This window comes from Lutzomyia longipalpis, chromosome 2 (assembly GCF_024334085.1).
Source record: "Lutzomyia longipalpis isolate SR_M1_2022 chromosome 2, ASM2433408v1".
Lineage (NCBI taxonomy): Eukaryota > Metazoa > Arthropoda > Insecta > Diptera > Psychodidae > Lutzomyia > Lutzomyia longipalpis.
The window spans coordinates 19145629-19164906 of NC_074708.1; the positions used below are offsets into that span (position 1 = coordinate 19145629).

General features: G+C 33.2%; 5 protein-coding genes across 7 annotated transcripts in view; 3 read left to right on the forward strand and 2 right to left on the reverse strand.

Moving 5' to 3' along the window:
• The window catches only part of LOC129789300 (chaoptin), a 316756-nt gene extending 297815 nt beyond the window's left edge, over nucleotides 1-18941 (forward strand). Inside the window, exon 7 of the mRNA XM_055826010.1 lies at nucleotides 18922-18941. The gene's annotated coding sequence lies outside the window, so the exon portion shown is untranslated. The remainder of the gene's footprint in view (nucleotides 1-18921) is intronic.
• Nucleotides 1-19278, forward strand: part of LOC129789442 (uncharacterized) — an 885568-nt gene that overhangs the window by 387791 nt on the left and 478499 nt on the right. The window lies entirely within an intron of this gene.
• Nucleotides 171-4951, forward strand: LOC129789305 (fl(2)d-associated complex component). Its single transcript, XM_055826026.1, has 4 exons — nucleotides 171-426; nucleotides 493-2470; nucleotides 2973-3301; nucleotides 4068-4951. The coding sequence occupies exons 1-4, from the start codon at nucleotides 346-348 to the stop codon at nucleotides 4815-4817; spliced, it is 3138 nt and encodes a 1045-aa protein (XP_055682001.1). The 5' UTR covers nucleotides 171-345; the 3' UTR covers nucleotides 4818-4951.
• Nucleotides 5053-19278, reverse strand: part of LOC129789386 (beta-1,4-mannosyltransferase egh) — a 15959-nt gene continuing 1733 nt past the window's right edge. The window contains exons 1-3 of one of the 3 annotated variants that reach the window (XM_055826183.1): nucleotides 11860-12091; nucleotides 8078-9112; nucleotides 5053-7656 (exon numbers count right to left, since the gene is read on the reverse strand). In XM_055826183.1, the coding sequence (XP_055682158.1) occupies nucleotides 7084-7656; nucleotides 8078-8887 (1383 nt within the window). In that variant the 5' untranslated portion in view covers nucleotides 8888-9112; nucleotides 11860-12091 and the 3' untranslated portion in view covers nucleotides 5053-7083. Of the gene's footprint in view, nucleotides 7657-8077; nucleotides 9113-9177; nucleotides 9418-11859; nucleotides 12092-19278 lie in introns of those variants that run through there. The other 2 variants (XM_055826182.1, XM_055826181.1) reach the window with 2 other exon arrangements.
• LOC129789315 (tolloid-like protein 2) overlaps nucleotides 12662-19278 on the reverse strand; it is a gene marked incomplete in the record, with an annotated part of 26201 nt that continues 19584 nt past the window's right edge. Inside the window, 3 exon segments of the mRNA XM_055826076.1 lie at nucleotides 12662-13086; nucleotides 13975-14048; nucleotides 14152-14433. Coding sequence (XP_055682051.1) covers nucleotides 12735-13086; nucleotides 13975-14048; nucleotides 14152-14433 — 708 coding nt within the window.

Here is a 19278-nt window from a genome sequence, read left to right on the forward strand (position 1 = left end):
GTATCAAAATCAAAGGTAATTTTAAACTAAGAAGTTTGAGAAATGATAAGAAATTGTATTATCTGATTGTTTGTCACATGAAATTCCCGGACATCACCATTTACGTGATGTGTACATTGGATATTCTCCTTTATTGAGATGCGTCATATTCAGTGTCATGTACTCTATGTTGGTTGTTGGGTTTTGTGTCCACTGCGGCCCATTCATAAAGCCACCCCGAATCAAAAAGTAAAAAAAAAAGCATAAAGAAAAGTTTGTAAAACTTCCCAAAGAATTGGCTTTTTTCTAATTCCTTTCTAATAAAGGTGTGCAGCAAATATGCAATTGCGTGAGTATTGAAATAAAATGTCAAATAGTGTGTTTAGTGAATCGGCAGAGCTTCCACAAGAAAATCACAAATACACTGCACAAAAAATTAAGCAAAAGGTTATTATACTTCTGAATTTAATTGGAAAATTTATTCATTTTAATGAAAATAAATTGTTTTCGCAGTTCCTTGGTGGAGGTGTTGGGGATCTCCCACGAGCGAAAAAAATAACAGCATTGGAGGATGCAGAAGCTGACATTTTAGAAAAGAAACGCGAGGAATTGCAAAAGGAGCTGGAAAAGCAACTAAAAATGGAGTCTCAGGCAAAGAAGTCATCGAAGGATTTAATGAAGAAGCATAAAAGAGCACCACGTCGCTCTACTACATCCGATAGTAGTAGTAGCAGTTCCGATTCAAGTAGCGGTAGGAAAAATTCGAGCAGCGATGATGACTCTTCTTCTTCATCCAGCTCTTCGTCCCGAGATTCGCGGAAGAAGATGCTCAAACGGAATATAAAGAGACGTCGGGATTCAAGTAGCTCATCAGACGATCATCCGCCTACAAAGAAAAAAACTACAAGTCGAAAATACTATCAGGCTAAGAAATTAGCCGTAAAGGCTCATGCGAAGAAGACGTCATCTCTCAAGAATCACAGCTCAAGAGCTATTACACCACTCTCATTGGGCGGGAAGCGTAGTACTTCTCCCCTAAAGACCAGCCAGAAAGTTCAACCGAAAAAGGCTCTGATGAAAGAGAAGCATCATGGGCTACTCATGAAAGATCGTTCACGTGATACGAAGGATCGTGAATTGCACCGAGAAAAAGATAAAATACGGATGCATTCGAAAGATCGTGTAAGAAGTAGAAGTCCCGTGAAGTTGCGTGGAAAATCTCGTAGTCCTCGAAGGAATTCGCGTGAAATGAAGCGCAAGAGTCACGAGAAACGGTTAAGTCCATCGAAGGTGAGGGGTGTTCTACGACGTGATCGTAGTATTGATCGTGCTGTAAAGGAACCACGACGGCATGAGCCAACATCATTGGTCAAAGAACGTGAACGTCGTGATAAGGAACGTGCCGACAGGGAAGCAGCTAGAAATAAGGAAAGAGCCGAAGCTTTGGCACGATGTCAGGAGAGGCAGCGGGAACGTGAACGTTTAGCAAAAGAGAAGGAAATATCTGATAGGGAGAAGACAGAAAGAGGAAAACATGGGGATCGTTTGCTCCCTCGTCCAGCAGAGAGGGCAATGGCACTCGCAGCCAGTAGGGGTGAAAGTCACGAGAAAGGTGAGCGAGAGCGTCCTCGTTCACATGGTCGCAGTAATCTTCGGGCAGGAGATTTTAGTGATCGCACATCATACGATGGACGTCCAGGCGGTGATCGACGTTACCATGATTCACCAACATTGCGACGTGATCGTGAAGAAAGGCACGTGGATAGAAGTCGTGAGCATGAGTATATGATTGTGAAAAATCGTTCTGATGGGCGTATGGATGCAAGAACATCCCTCGGGTACGATAGCACGCGTCGGGGCGCACGGGAGGATCATGAAATGTACAGCGATGCTCCAGTAGAGGGTAGATATGAGACTCACGATGATCGTCATATGTCACACGATTACACATCTACCCGTGGACAATATGGATCTGGGCAGATGCACAGAGATCACGAGTGGGAGCGTGGAATGGATCAGGGCAGAGATAGAATGTATGATCGTCAAACGGATCTCGTTCAGTCCAATCGGCCACCATTGCAAAATGAATGGGAGCGCAATGAAATGAACATGTCAGGGGTATCTGGTGCAATGAATCGCACTGGTGATTCATACGCAGAGGGTGGAGAGTGGAAAATGAATGAGCGTCAATGGGAAGATCCGGGAGTTGGGAAGCCAGTGGGAAATTGGCAAGGTGGTATGAAGGATGAATCTTGGGAAGGCTATCAAGATCGCGACACCTGGATTGATCGACAGAGGGATGCACCGGAGGGTGGTAGGAGATGGCAAGGGCGTCGGACAAGCCATCAAATGATGCCCTCAGGCGATAACGATGGTCGTGCTGAATCCTATCGTCGTCCGACACATGGACACTCACATATGTCTCAAATGCAAAATGATCACATAAATCCCATGGGAGGTAATCCCTCTGGAGGATTTCATCACAATCAAGGTATTTTTGTCAATTTCCCTGAGCAACTTAAAGTTTGTACACTTTTTGAATAAACTTTTCTTCTCGAAACGATTTCATGAGCTTCCCGGAAAGTGCCATAAGTGACTTGGAGTTGTGCAGGATAACTGCCAATTGCATCAGGAAGTTTCTAATGGATCTTTGGAACCTCCTTTTCAACACTTGGTTGATCCTTGATAGCATTTAGGGGTCAAGATCTGTCAATTTAGCAAGTCCTCTTTGAAATTTCGTGAGGGATTTTTATAGCCTCAGATTTTGACCCGAAGATGACATCAAAGATCAGTCGGGTGTTGAAAAGGACGTTCCTAAGATCCCTTAGAAACTTCCTGATGCAATGAATAGGATGACTGCACAATTTCCAGCAACTTATGGCACTTTCCGGGAAGCACATCAAACCGTTCCGGGAAGAAAAAGTGTACAAACTTCAAGTTGCTATTTTCCTGCTATATTTCAACTATTTATAACATATTATTATTTTTGTTAGGTATTCGTCATATTCAGCAATCTCATTCGGGATCATCAGACATGATTGTAGGGATGGGCGTTAAAGACTATGGAAGTCAAATATCAACCCAAACACACTATACGCAACAGAATCAAGTCCCTATGCAGAGTCCTCTAAAGCGTCCTAGGATGAGTGAAGAAACTGGTGGAATGATGTCCGGAATGGGGCAACGTGTAGTAGATCAAAATCCCCCCTTATTGGATACATCTACACGAAAATTGGGCAAAATTTCCAACATTTCCGAAGAAGCAATTGAGGATAACTTGAGCGAAATCAGTGATGATGCGGATGATATTTTGAATAGTGTGGTAAGTGATTATCCCAAAAACTAAGTTTAATTTTTATATAACAAAAAAATGGGGGATTGTTGTAAGAAAATTGTGGGAAATTAAGAATTTCCCTTTAGAAAAGTCATTGAGAGAAATCTTCTACTTTAACGAACACAATTCGTGGTGCATGCACCCCAGGAAAACTGTGTGCAGAATGTTGGAAATGATGTTACGCGACAAGATTGTGCTTTTTACTCAACATACAACCCTAAAGCTGAATATAAATTAGTAAGAATATAAGCTAGATCTAAACCAAAGATTTATTTTCTTTGTTGTCTGTTCAAGGCATTAAGAATGAAATGATTGTCTTAATGTTTACTTTATTTAATTGCAATTGTGTCGCAGCGAAATGAAAAAGAACAAATGAATTAACAATATTTTTTTTGTAATTAAAATAATTGCAAAAATGCTAAATAATCCGGGAAATTATCTTTAAGATGGAATTCGAAACAAACAATAAAAAAAATAATACAAGATTTCTCTCTTTCCCGAAAAAAAAAGAAAATTATTAGAAAAATTACAAATTAGAGCTAAAGATACTTTTTGTTTATTAATTTTAGTTTTTATTAATAAATAATAAAATATATCTCCTATACAAGTAGAAGCTAAGTGCATCATTTCAAGCTTAATGACCTCTTTTAATAGATTTTCTTTTATAAAATTCATTTAATGAACAATTATTTTAATTATTTTCTTTATAATTAGGTGTTTATTCACTTTTTTTTTAAATCTTAAATTTTTGCAGGAAAATATCACGGAATTTAAAAATGAAGAGAACCAAGAAGCAGGAATTGCGGAAACAAGAAAAGTAAGTGAAGGACCAAAGAATGCTCCGGAATCTTTGGATGAGAGTAAGGATGATGGTGGTGAAAAGATTATAAAGGACATACAGGATGACTTCAATTTGGGATTTGAAGAGATATCTGATGGTGAATTGGAGGAAGAGGCACGCGTTAAAGGTCTCGGGGATGCTTTGGGTGTTGATTGGACTAGTTTGGTTACAGAGAGTCGCGCAAGAGATCAAGCAAATCAAAGTGATGCAACTTCCGTGCGACAAAAGTGGAAGCATCATGAGATTTTACTGAATTTGGGTATTTCCACGAAAATGGCAGGGAAGGAGTTTACGCAGGCACTATTGGAGCGAGCTAAACAAGCAGCTCGAGAGGAGAGGGGCGGAGACAAAGGGGTGGAAAAGAATGGGAATGGGGGGAAGGAATTGGGAGAAAATGAGACAAATCAGACGCATAGTGAAGTAATTCCGCATCATGTGGCAGATGTTCAAGTGGCACAAAGGAAGGCTAAAGACAGGAGAACTCGTCTCATATCGCAAGCACCAGGATGCTTTAGTCGAGCACTCAATGCACGCAGAGATTTGCAAATTCGACGACAATTGTGTGGTTTTCCCATACAAGAGGTACATTATTGTTCTGTGAATCCAGAATTGAATGTTCTTGCTGTTCAACTATTTAAAAAGGCAACGTCCTTAGCAATATAGTAATTCAAATTGATATATAATTTTATTCATCTGTAAAGATGTTTTTTTTTTAATAAATAATTCATTTAAATAATACTATTGTACGGAAACCTTGATATGTATAATAAATAAATAAAGTCTTAATTGGCAAATAACTTCGTTTTTTCTTTATCAATGATTCCTTCGTTGTTGAAGTTTCCATTCTGAGACACGTAGAATTAGGGAAAATAAAAAAAAATAGAAAGAAAATTGTAAATTTTACTGCACACGCTCCTTTTATTTGTGATTCGAAAATGTTTCACATACTTAACTGCAATTTGCGAAAAATTTCATAATACAAAAAAACATTTTGGCTGCAGTTTTTTTTTTTAAATAAAGTATAGTATATAATTGTTTTATCTCTCAATACCTCTTACATCTACAACATACAAGCATTTTTTTATTTGTTCAGAGTTTCTTGTTCGTACATAAATGAGAAGAATTAAATCCTATAAAGTATTCTTTTTATATTCTCTGTTGTTTTGTGTTTTATCATTATAATGTGATAAAAAAGCGACTAGACTTTTCTTTAATCATTACATAAGAAATTTATAAAGAATTTAGCATATTCTCCAATTATTTGTATAATGCTAATGCCGCTAATGCCAAAAAGATCATTGAATGTATTTTCAAATAATAAGAAAAAATCCTTCGAGTGAAAGCCTATTAGTTGGTATTCTATTTCGTGGCGAACACCAAGTATTCTCATTTTTTAAGAAATTTCTGACTTTATTGAATTTTCTAACTAACATACGATCAAGAAAATGTCATTATTGAAAACTTTATTTAAATCGGTCAGAGATCAGAGCCGGCAAAAGTGGCATAAAAGCAAAACACATTAATAAATTAAAAAAAAATTATTTTAAATAAACTAGTAGCTTTCACTCGAAAAATTAGATATGAATCGAAAGGCTAGAATCCAATTTAAAATCTTGCTTTAATTTTTTTTTAACCTTTAAATAAAACAGATTCTAAATTCTTTTAATTATGGAGAATTTAGAATTTACGTCTTCATTTTGATTATATATTTTAAGATCAAATTAAAAAAAAAGAATGTAAATCTGTTTCCATCCAAAAGATCAAAGAAAAAGATTCATAAAAAATCTGATTAAAAAAACAATAAAAATACCATTAAGCACATAATTATTTTTTGATTTTCAATAGAATTTCTAAACAATTATATTCCTAATTAAACTATTTCATAAAAATTAAGTGCGCACGTGTTTGCAAAAAAAAATCACAATATGTTGATGCCGTAGTTCAGCCTCACTAAGAAATAATTAAGCAGGGAATACAATAATGCGTGATGGATGGAAATTTTAATTTTATTGGGCGGATTTTCCATATTTATATATTTAATGAGAAAATCATAAATATTAATCCCCAATTCATTCAATAATTATTTTCTTTCAATTTCTACCTATATGTGATTCTTTCGGATAATACTTTATACACCTACATATTATGCGCGTTTTTTTGAAGTTTTTCTGTCTTTCATTTGCCTGATATTTCGTGCATTATACAATCATTCCTATTCGAAAATCTATCTAAAAAATATCAGGAAAATTTTCAATTTGTTTTTCTTTTAAACTATTTAAATATTTGGTGCAAAATCAATTTATATCCTAGAGTAAAATTTATTAAATATTAATGACAATACAAAATTGTCAATTTTATATATTGCAGTGTAACCTAATTATTTCATACAAGCTCTCATTATGTCCAAATGTACATACATAATTGTTAGAATTTAATAAATTAATAATGAATCATTATAATATGCTACTAAAAATACATAAAGGGAATGTAAACTAATTTGAAAATTTGTTTACAAAAGTTTGGGTTTCATTTTTAGAATTTCCATTTAGTAATAGATATTTCTAATTTAATATTTAAACCATTTTAGTTGATTGAAATTCATAATGCATTAATAACAACTATAATGTATGTAGTTAAAATGATTTTATTTAGAGTAATTTTGAATTTAAATAAAAAAAATTTAAAACTCTTCAAGTAATAAATAGAAATATTTTATACCAACACATTAATAATTTCTTAATTCTTTGAGACTACTGAACAAGTAAATTTATGATAAAACAAAAATTTTGGAGATAATGAAATTTGCATGAATTTTGAAAAGGTTACACTATGTTTTATATTTTACTGTAATCGTTTATTATATTATTTTCTTAACATAATTCTTTTTATCATATATACAGGAGAAGAAAATTCATATCTTTTGATTCCTTTACACTGTAACTAAAGGCCTAATATCTTTCTGAACAACGTAGAATTTGTGCTTCTTACCGAATAAACCCCAAACAACTGCAATATTTTCTATTATAACATTAATTGGGATTGTACAAACAGCTCCAGCTGCACAGAGGATGAATTTTGCCAATCCAAAACGATACACTGAGAAGGATTTTATCACGCCAAAGATGTACATATAAATATTTACGGCAGCAATAAACGTACAGATTACGTCAAAAAATTGCGGACACGGGATGGGGTATAGGGCAGCAAAGATAATATTTGAGGCAGATAGTGGCATTGTCACCCATGAATATATGCTGAGACACAAGAGGGATTTGTATTTGTGCGGTACACCTTTTGAATGTACCACGAGAAGTATTCCCTGGAGCCATCGTTTGCGTTGCTGGATGAAATCTAAAAGGGTGAAGGGACTTTTCTCGTACATTTCGCCATCGATGAAATTGAACGTGTACCCCATGCTGAAGGCGCGCATCGCGAAATAGCAATCCTCTGCTATTGAACCATCAATTCCATTGTCGAAGCTCACATCTCTCTCAGCGGCCACCTATTGAAATTGAAGAAAAAAAAATCAGGAACTTTATTGATACAAATCAATTGTTATACTGAAAATTATTATTTTCCGCATTTTATCAGTCTTAATCAGAAATTCATACAAATAGATATGAAAGATGAAAAATTTAAATTAATGAGACTAGAGTTTTTTTTAAAGCTTCAAAATTTTTTCTCTGGTGTGTTTAACTTCAATTTAGAAAACCTTGTAAAATAAAATGGCTTTGAAAGAATATTATTACAATTGAGAACAATTTGTCACACATTTCGGGAACCTTGATCTTATATTATGTGTCATACACCACACTTTGAGAAGCTCTCTAGGTAACCATTTTTTTACGTAAAGTATTCGCATACAATTCATGGCATAAAATTGTATAATATAAAAAAAAAATTATTGTATAAGAAAAACTTACTTGACTGACAACGTAGCTTCCTTTCCAACTGAAGAAGGGTTTGTGGAAAAACTTGAATTGAAAACGCAGCTTCCCCATGTCGTCACTAACACGATAACTATCCGCAAGTGTTGTTAACCAATTAACAACATTTTCATTTGCATACGTAATTAATCCCTGCCCAAATTGATGTTTTCCATCTAAGACGAAGTTTATTATCCCACGAATACTGTTTTCTGTTAGGAGTGTCTCCTCATCCAAATGTACAATCCAATCATTGTTGTTCAGTATATTCACAGAGTCTTCTAGGCAATACTGCAGTGCGCGTGATTTGAAGAGAGCTCCACTTTTTGTCTTGTACTGCTTCGGTACAACAACTTCTCGTATTCGTCGATGCTTTGGCAAATTCAGTGCTTTATCCGTAACGACTTCAACGAGAAAATTCTCTAAGCCCGTATCTAGGCACAGGTTCATATTTCTCATAACATTTGTCTTAACTAAATCAGGGAAGTCACCACGTGTAACGACCCGTATACAGATAAAGGGTGCAAGGAGTGGTGATCCCTTAAGTACAACTTTATCTGGGAAGGCATTGTAGAAGATGAGACCGCAAAAATTGAACAACACTTGCGGTAATGTTAGGAGTGTCAGAAGTCGCAAAAAGTACAGTGCAGCACACCAAATATCACCATATGCTTCACGAGGATCAATTGTTATAAAAGAATTTTCATCTATCCGTATTGCTCCAGAGTATATTTCGGCAATGATAATAATTGTAACAAGGAAGCAGCAGTGCAAAATGTGCTTTACCGTGGATCTCATGATAGTCATTAAATTTCAAAGCACCCTTTTTCTTTGATTCCTGACCACTCTATTTTGATTGGTATTTATCACTTCATACACGCTCACATGTGCTTTTAAGGCTCTCTTCCAAAAATTTGTAAACTTTTCTAGTTTTCCTCTGAAGTTGTTTTCAGCTGTGATACTTTTAATTTTTCTGGGATCCTTTTCTTTAAATTTTCTTATGTGCAAACAGCATTTTTTATTGTTCGAATTCTGAAATTTAAAAAAATAATTAAAATGTTAAAATCTACGCACAATTTAAAGTCCTTAAAAAATACCTATACAGAATAAAAAAATCCGATTTATAGTCATTTTTAGTCATTCGATTTTTTTTTAACGGCGATGCAAAATACTACGAAAACAATGTAATGCTTCACTCACGGTTGTACCCTGACTAACAAGAATTAATCCTCTCGCCAAACGTTTCATTGAACTTAAAATTAGCTGAACCAGTCAATCTTTATCAGTTATTACGAAAAAGCTAAATTGTATTTATGACTATAGGGTATCACTTGGGGCATTCAAGATGTGAGTAGGAGTCTTGGGTTTATATAAATCAATATAGGTACCTTGAGTAATGTATAGGTATGTATTATGTACTGCAATGTACCTGCAAAGTATGTCTGAGCGAGAATTTTTATTTTATAAATATTCCGTACAAGTAACTTGTGTAATTTGTTCTCATTATCTCTCAGATAGTCTTATCTTATTGTTAGAAGTGGAAGAGTAGGTATTTTTTTTACTTAACATATTTACCGTATTTTCATAAGAGCACAAAAATGTGCTTTAGAGAGTTTTCTTCCAAGAATAATATTGTTTCAAGATTTAAAAAAAAATATCTCTCAAACCGTTTATTACCGTTATTATAGCTCTCTTCATAATAAAGGATCATTAAGGATACATGGCTCATTATTATTGTAATTTAAAGAAATAGTTTAAAAAAAATACTAGTCAATACATGGACTTATCTAGGCGGTTTTATTGCGACAATATTATTCTGTTACCTACAGAGATAAATGATAAATGGTCTAACTTATCACAAAATATACGCCCTGATTTCATTTATAGACCGAGATAGCCATGTACGTAATGTATCATTCATATATTTATAACTCTACTTCAAAATTACGCTACAATTTTGAATGAATTCTTGGTGCAAATACACTTTGTTTCCTTTTTATTGTTTTCTTGATTCATGAATAATACAATTTTACGATAGGCATGGTAGGTACCTTCTGTGTTTGTACTACTTCGGGTCACCTTAACCAGATGCTTCAATTTGGATGGCAGTACGATATAAAGTGACACAATATGCAGATACTATACTTGATAACTTCATATGGAAACACGATATCATTATTATCAGTGACTAATTCATCTTATAGAACTCTTGAAAAAAATTTCCGTTGAAAACATTTATCGCGGTGTTACGCATGCAGCTTTATCATAGCCGGTACAAATTGTTATTGTGACGTTCAAATAAATCATAAATGAACAATTTTTTCAACAGAAATTAAAAGACAATTTGATGGATTCACTATCTTGCGTCACATCTGCCGCAGACTTATAATTATATGTACATAATAAAATCTCTTTAAGGATAATGTTTTAAAGTTTTTTTTTATAAAAAACAAGAAGGCCAGAGGCAATAACCTCCGGATAGTACATATCTCGATAGTACAATAGTTCCAATACTTTTTCGCAACAATATTTTTAAATAAGAAATGCAAAATTTTTTAACTCGTGAAAAGTCATAAACAAAAAGAATCGTACAGCAGACATCTCATTCTCTTTATTGAATTGACTGTTTTAAAAATTCTATGAGTCATTCGAACTAGAGCAATGGTAAAGGTCATAGTATAGAAATTCATCGTATTACTTTTGGCTAGAATCAACGCCATACATTCATGCCTTTTCCAATTGGGAGTTATTATCACGCTATGCGCCACACATATGGACGTGATTTTGTGACGATTTTCTTTCTCCCACAACGTCAGGGTAATTATTGTCTACTTAGTTGCTATTCAGAGAAAAGTCTATGGTGATGACTGAACAGAAAAAGATAATTTTTGAAATCATAAATTGTGTGGTGGTGGGGGTTTTTGTGGGATTCCCATCTATACCTTAATAATTAAGCACCTACTTTATTATTCATTATATCGCACAATTTTAACAGTGACGGTTTTTAGTTTATATTGATAACAAAAACGATTTTTTAGTGGCGTTTTGTTAAAACTAAAAAAAAATACTCACATACAAATTATTTGTTTTATTATTTTCGATTTCGTGAGCTAATTAAAAATACTTTATATCCACAGTTATTAAAAATTAGCCAGGAAATAGCTTTAGGATCGACATTTTTGCAATTTAAATAAACCGAAACGTCGTTTGGTGACTATATTTACCCGCCGAATTTAAAAAAAAAAAGTCTGAAGCGGAAGGTTTCAGAAAAAGCTCGAAAACTCCCAATTCCCGTGGGGATAGAGAAAAATGGTCTGAGACAAAGTTGTAGGCCAGGAAATTTCCTATGAAAATGACCTATCGAGGAAATTTTCCTGCCTTTGGGGAATTCTGCAGATAAGTATTTATGCAAATTGACTTTTCTTTACCCCGGTCTCCCCTACCTCTTACAATTGCATGTGTGGGTATGTAGTAATGTATGTATTTGTGTGTGTAGAAATCATTTCCATGAAAGAAAATTGCCTCGGCACTTGTGACATCCATGCCAAATGTATATAGCTGAAAGAGAAGCCGCCCTTTGACAATTTGTCGTCATTTTATTTGGCCAAAAATTGCCGGCGACAAAATGTTCCGGAGAAAATTTGGAGAAATATTTTATCGGAGGGTTTGTGTTTTTAAAATCTATCAATGAAAATTAGGTCGAAATCTTCTTTTTTACACCCACTTTTCCCATCAAGGGAAAATGCTTCGAACACTTTCTCACACATTGTGAACCTCACCTTATTCACGCGTCAGTTTCGATACGATTTTCACACTCTTCACGATATAAATTTCATTAAATTCACTCAATTCACAGCTTACAGAGCCATTTTAAAAGCAAATATTTCCATGATAAACACCTACTGCACTGCAAAATCTCCCATTTTCACTGAAAATGTACGATACTAATTTTTTTTCTTACAATGCTCCTCCGTACATAACTTGACTCTGCTGAAGATTTTGCATCATTTGTGACACACAAAACATATTCTTAAAATAGCCGTTTTTACACTATTGTTAACTGTGTTTTCTACACTGCTAAAAAATGGTTGGCTACTTATTTTGTCGATTTGGTTGTGTGCAACTTACGATGAAACTTTCATAAAAAAAATTGTTTTAAAGTTCAAAAACTAGTAGAATATTTTGTTAATTGCTATGGTTTTCATGTATCAAGGCATCACTGGGAGATGACCTATGCGAATTTCTTGTAAGAACATTGTAGTAATACATAATTTCTTAGCTTCAAATTCTGTGCGACAAGTTGCATGCAATCGATACAACATCTTCCAGATCCGTAATAAAATGAATAAAACCAAAGATTCCATTAATAACTAGAAATTTATTTTAATAAATTATGAAATATATTTTTCTATAATAATAATTTGCTGACTTTTTGTTCTTATGAAAACATAACAAGAAAAATTTACGCTGCCGAACTTATAAATGTAAATTATTTACAAAAAATACATTATTTTTAAAATATTCTTTATCTTAATAAACATAAAACGATTTTGACAATAATGTCCAGCAACGTAGCCTTTTTCGCTTCTATCATCGAATGATTTTTTTCAGTTAGAAAATAAAAATTAACATTAGGAAAAATTATCCACAAAGGTCAATGCGAAGTCATGATAATGACATCCGGTGCAGATTTCCGAATCTCTTCGCTACGCTGACTTCGCTTAGCTTCTTCCAACTTCTGAGCTTCCAAGGCTTTCATTTGGTGATGTTGACAGTGGTGATGGTGTGCTATTGGGGGTGGTGGCGGTGGACATCCTAGGTCACTCATTTCTAGGATATTCGCCACTGATGGAGCTGATGGCTGGTTCACTGGATTGTTTAGCTCATGGCCAATGTTCGACATAGCTGGTGGTGAATTGTAGCCAAAGGTAGAAAATCGGATTTCACTAGAAGGAATCGGAGACTGCGTAACTTTGTTCCTAAAGATGGGTTGAAACAGGGACTCTCTATAAAATACAACAAACATAAAATCATTAATATGTATAATAAATTCATTGGAGGGGTAATATTTCTGTGTCATGTGCCGAATCGACAACTTTTAATTCTCGGATTAAGAAACAAAACAAATTCATGTACCTAATTTACAGTATTGTACATAACATCTATGTATAAGAACAATAAAATGCAAATTCCATTCAGATTCATTATGTACACCTAGTGATAAGTTAATTATAGATAATCCTTGTTTCAAGTTTAACCCACCATCAAGATTATATCCCTCACTTCTCTTTCGTGCAGTATATCCTGCATTATGTGACTAATTCTTGCAAATTTGCAAATTTATCTTAATGTCTTAATCTCGGATTTAAATAAATGATTTTTTTTAAATGAAAAAAAAGGCGATCTAAAGAGATCAAAAAATTATTTTAATAATTTATCCGATTATCCGTTTCCTATACAAAATTTGCTTCATCTAAAAATTTAACTTTAAATTTAATAAATAAATCAGTCATTTAAGTGGAAATTTCAATCCATGTTAAATGAAATTATTGCAATATCCTTCTAGAAACACACAACCTAATCTTCATACATCAAGTTCGTTCAATTCACCACATGGTTTAATTTGTGATATATTCCTGAATAAGATCCTATTAGTTTAAATGGAATTAAAATCAGAATTTTAAATGAAAATCTTTGAATTTCATTTACTGATATGTGGTCTAGAAAAGTCATGTTTAATTTAAATCTGAGTTATGTTCCGCAAAGTTAATTCATGTAGTGCATATATATGTATATAAGGTAAGTAGGTATACTAAATGGACCTTCATTGTCCATATAATAAAATTTTTGGTTAATGGGGATTCTCTGTTCTGTGGAAGAGTTAATCTTCTTACCTCGTTTGGCAAGCAATATCACACATCCCCACACCATCGCTGCTATGACTTTCATCTTGGAGACTACTTGTTCTCTGAAAAATATATAGGTACAAAAAAAAATACCAAAGTAATTGTGAATAAAAGTTTTTACGATGTTAGAGACGGGATGAATTATTGTAAGCTCATCAAACTTACCCAACCAACGAGTACTTCGGGGTGTTTCATTTCACAGTGGGTCACACTCCCAGTTGAGGGAATTGGAACAATTTCGCGATAGTACCGATTTGAAATGTCTGGCGAGTCTAGAATGCGCCCAGTATTGCTGATAGCATCTACGCTCTTTCCGCGTGGCGAAGAAGTTGAAACAGCCAATTTCGATGACAGATTTTCTCGGGACTTTTTTATCGATTGTCGCTCTTCGGGCAGCTTTGTTGAGTGACGACCCAATTCGTCCAATTTGCTCTCTTTAGATTGTCGAATGTGTTCCTGCATAATAGACATAATTGATAAATAATTGAATATTATTAATTAATATAGTTAATATAACTAGTATATGTAGGCTAGATTTAGAAGACGACAGCTCTTACTCAAGATTGTCAAGGAAGACTTTGATATTGGATTTCCATTAATAATTTAGCATTAATTCAAAATTTGTTTAAGCTAAGTGTAATTAATATAGGTCGCTAAATAGAACAAAAATACATATTTTATTATTCCTTATGTCACAGAAGAAAAATTTTCATTTTGAATGTGCCTATTTAATCCTGTATTTAAAAAGGTATGATCCAATAATGATGGACACTGTTCAGGAACAAAACGCAAAGATGTAAAAAATTTAAATAATGAAGTTAAAGTTTTATCAACATTTTATCAACTACGGTTTAAGACCGGTTAGTTTAGTAAAATATTTCTAACTAGTCAACCCGAGCCCCCAATCACGTATGGGCGACTCCATTTTAAGCCATAAAAGGGGAGCGTATATTATAATATAATAATAATAATAATATTTATTTCGTATTCATTAGTAGAGGGGATGAATAATACGGTACCCCGAAAAAATTTTAAAATAAAAAATCCCGTTAGGTATCTGACTATTCAGCAGGTAGAAAATGGGAAAAAATCAGTTTTTCTGTGGGGGCGCTATAAAGGGGGAAGGGGGCGGAATCCCATATAGCGCTTGCAACTCGTATTGACCCCCTCTACCCCCATACCAAATTTCATCAAGATCGGCCGAGCCGTTTCGGAGGAGTTCATGTGCCACAAACAAACAAAATTTTCAGCTTTATATATTAAGATAAAACAATTAAATATGGAGAATTCCTCTCCTTTTCCCTCTCTTTACTTCATCGGCTTCTTCCCAGATTTATGCCAAATTCATGGTACTTTGATGACGAAAACTTAAGTAGGTACTTAACACACTGACGACGGGTAAAATACTTCCCAAAGGTTTTTTACGCGACATGTAACAATTAGTCACTGGCGTCCAGAAATGTTACCCGGTGGGACCATAGTGTGCTTATGTTCTTCGCACGTTATCAGAAAATATTTATTTGAGAGAATACTCACTTAAGTGAAACACAAATATTCTTTTAATATAAAATAATCGAAAACAAAACAATAAAAAAAAAGAATAATATTCAAATTAAAATACAATTTAAATTTCAAAAATCTTTCTTTAAGATTTCACTAACTGTTTTATGTCGAACATCAAATTCAAGCTCACAGAACAGTCAGAGGAATAGTTTAAATGGTATGATATTGGTGAAGAGAATTTTTTGGACATATTTGGCATTTTTTTCTCATTCCAACATAACCGCACTTATATATTTACGTGGGAAAAAGTCAGATTTATGGGATAATTTCAGTGAAAATCTCTCAGACGAGTTTCCTTTTTGCTATTAAACATTATGTAGCATTTTTTTATCACAAAAATTAAATTGAGGTTATGTAAAAGGAAAATTTTCTTTTCGCAAAATATATAACCTAACTCACCTAAAGTTTTAAGCGATGAAGATATTCCGCTACAAAACACTTAAAATTAAATTTAAATGTAAATTTTCAGCTAGAACTTAATCAATAGCATAAAACGCATAAAAGCAAACTTCCGGAAGCTTTTCTTTGCTAATTTATTCCATAATTCTCACTTTTTTCGGACACCAGAATAAAAATTAGGTTATGTTGAAACGAGAAAATATACCAGATATGTCAAAAAAAAATGCTTCGCCATCCGTTCTGAACCATTTTCAGAATTTTCTAGCATTTACATTATTCTATATTAAAAATAAATGGTAATGATAACGTGAACGAGCAGGTTGATTTTTTTGTTCTAAAAATTCTGAAAACTTCATAATAACTTCATAATTAGCTAAAATCTTCTCTGTGACAGAGCAATTAAAAAAAACTACAATATTCTAAATATCCTTCTACTTATTTCTTGTTTTTTTTTTAATTTTTGAAAATTTTATTTCTCCTGACATGATATTTTTCATAATCTTTATAGGATAATAATATCTAAGAAAATGTTCTATTCGTTCTATTGTCAATATCAAGATTAATAGAATAGAATATTCTAGATATTCTATTTTCTTATCACTATCAATCTCAAATAATTTCAAATTGATTCCAAATCATTTCAGAAATTTAATAAATAAAATTTTTTTAATCATATATGAACACCTTACGAGTCAGCAATAAAAATTTGCTGAAAAAATGTTGGAGAAGTTTTCCTACCGGGTAAATGTCAAACGCAAAAAGAGTGGCAAATTGTTACAGCGTACAGAATTGAGAACTGTCAGTGGACGCCGATGTGCGTCAAGCCGTCCTGGATGTGTTAAATGTTTATACTATTACAATAGGTATATGCTTCAACATACATTTTTAGGATAATAGATTATTCTTTTAATTAACTCAATAAACAACCACGTTGCGAATGAAGGAATTGAATAAAATTAGAAAATTAATTTTACCAGTTTCAAGTAACAAAATAAATAAAACGTGAGTTTTTGGAACCTTAATGTATATCTCTGTATGCTTCGTTAGTAAAAATCAGTAAATAGATGGCAGAAACAAGGTGAAACTAGAAGGATATATAAAAGGATGTGTGAGTAATATAAAAATGAAATGAAATCTATACTGAGATGTGCCGAACAGAATACAAATATTGCAGAAATGGTTGTCTGGACTGGATCGTTAAGAGCATGGAAAATGGAGAGAGGGGGTGGGTATAAAGAGAAAAAAAGTAGGAGAGAGGTTGTAGAATTATAACGAAATAATACGTGTATCCGCAGTAAAGAAATTATATTATGGGAATGGTAGAGGATAGAAAAAAAAACTTTAACAAATATAATGAGAACTGGATGATGTGGAGAAAATCATTGAATGGAGTCCCTTCTTTAGCACATTATATGTAGCATGTGATGATTTTTTATTAGAGCACTATCATGAATGTGGTTTTGATATTCTTTAGAATAGCACAAGGAATAGTGATGATAAGAATTAGATATTTTTATGGTATATGTATTATGTATACCTACATATTATATACGTAAACTATTATGTAGGATATTCAATTTTGTTTACGATTCGAGTGCTTACACGTTTAACCAAACACATTGAATTCCCTAAAACATTTTCTAGCCGTATAATATTGTAATTTTCTTTCGCACTATAAAGCAGGGTGGTGGTTGTAATTATTTTAAGGTGAATAACTTCAGATTTTCTTTATATACAAAATACTTGAGACGAAGAAGTAATATCTGCGTTAATTGTTATAAGGATAATATACAAAAACTATTGTGTGGAAAAACCAATTGTTTTAAATTAATAGAGATGTTGTTAAACAAACGAGAAGCAAAACAATTCTTTACAAAAATATATTGCAATTACATAATAATATAAACTGTAGAAGATTTTAAGTGTGGAATGCATTTAATGGTAGGAATGGTAGGTGCTGATATATTTATCTATGTGTATTATAGTCATGAAGATTCTAGGTTTCACGGTATTATACTATTATTTCTAACGATTAATTTTAATGAATTTCAGAAAAGGGTTTTTAATGCCTGACTTAATTTTTACTGCATATAATAAAATTCTCAGTATACCTAACCCGAATAAAATGTGAAGAAGCAGAACTTTTTTTTTAATTTTTTTTTGTATAGTTTTCTTTGTTTCTCTAATATTATGACTCGAAAAGAATATTCATACGCGATTGGGGGCTCGTGTTACTGAATATCTAATAAAATCCTGATACATTTTTTCGATTTTGTAAAATTTAGTTTATTAAATGGGTTTATATATAATATTATTATACATAAGGTGATCAGGATAATTCGGGATTATGTAGCTCTATATACCCTCATTTTTTTCATCTTTTTTTTCTGACCACCCCATATGTAAAATGCTTGTTATTATCAGGATCCAATTTAAACACGAAGAAGATATGAAAACTTTTATCAGATTAAGCGTCCGGAATATTGTGACCCTTCGTTATGTATAAGGTTTTATATACAATCGATATTGTCACAAGTTTTCCATTAGTTATAAAATTTTTCAAAATTATATCATACAACAATGAGATATTGAATTTGAAAACAACTAAACTCATATACGAAATAATCGTAGGGGAGGGCGGGGCTATTTGTGTCAATTTGGATAAATCGCTATCTGCAGGACTCCCACGGGGCAAGAAATTCTCCTCGATAGGTCATTCTCATAGAAAATTTCCTTGCTTACAACTTTGTCTCAGACCACTTTTCTCTATCTCCATGGGAAATATGAGTTTTCGAGCTTTTCCTGAACCCTTCCGCTTCTGACTTTTTTAAGAATCCGTCGACGAATATTGTCACCGGCGGGGATAATTAAGTCGGTGGAATTTTCCGACATTTCCAAAGATTTTCCACCTGAGAGATTAGTTGTAGTTACTAACCGAACTTCTCACTTGTTCATCCACGGCAAGGAATTTAGTACTCTGCGTTGATACCACTAAAATACAGAATTTTGGAATTTTCTCAACCCCTGCATTTTGCAACAAAAAGGTTAGAAAACGTGTCAATATTTTAACGTTCCATATGATTTACATTGGTGACAAAATTAGCCCCACTCGACATGTGTTGATTTGCATAAATGTGCAGAAAAATCATTAAAAGTTAGTGAAAAATACACCTTGGCAACGTTTTCTGCATTGACCTGGCTTGTGGAAAAGACGGTGAGATTGGAAAATCGCTAAAAGAAAAGTGTCGGAAAATGAGTTTTTCTCAACACGCAAAACGTATTTTTGGAGGCCTCAAAATTTGTTTATTTTTTTATTCCTAAACTATTCAT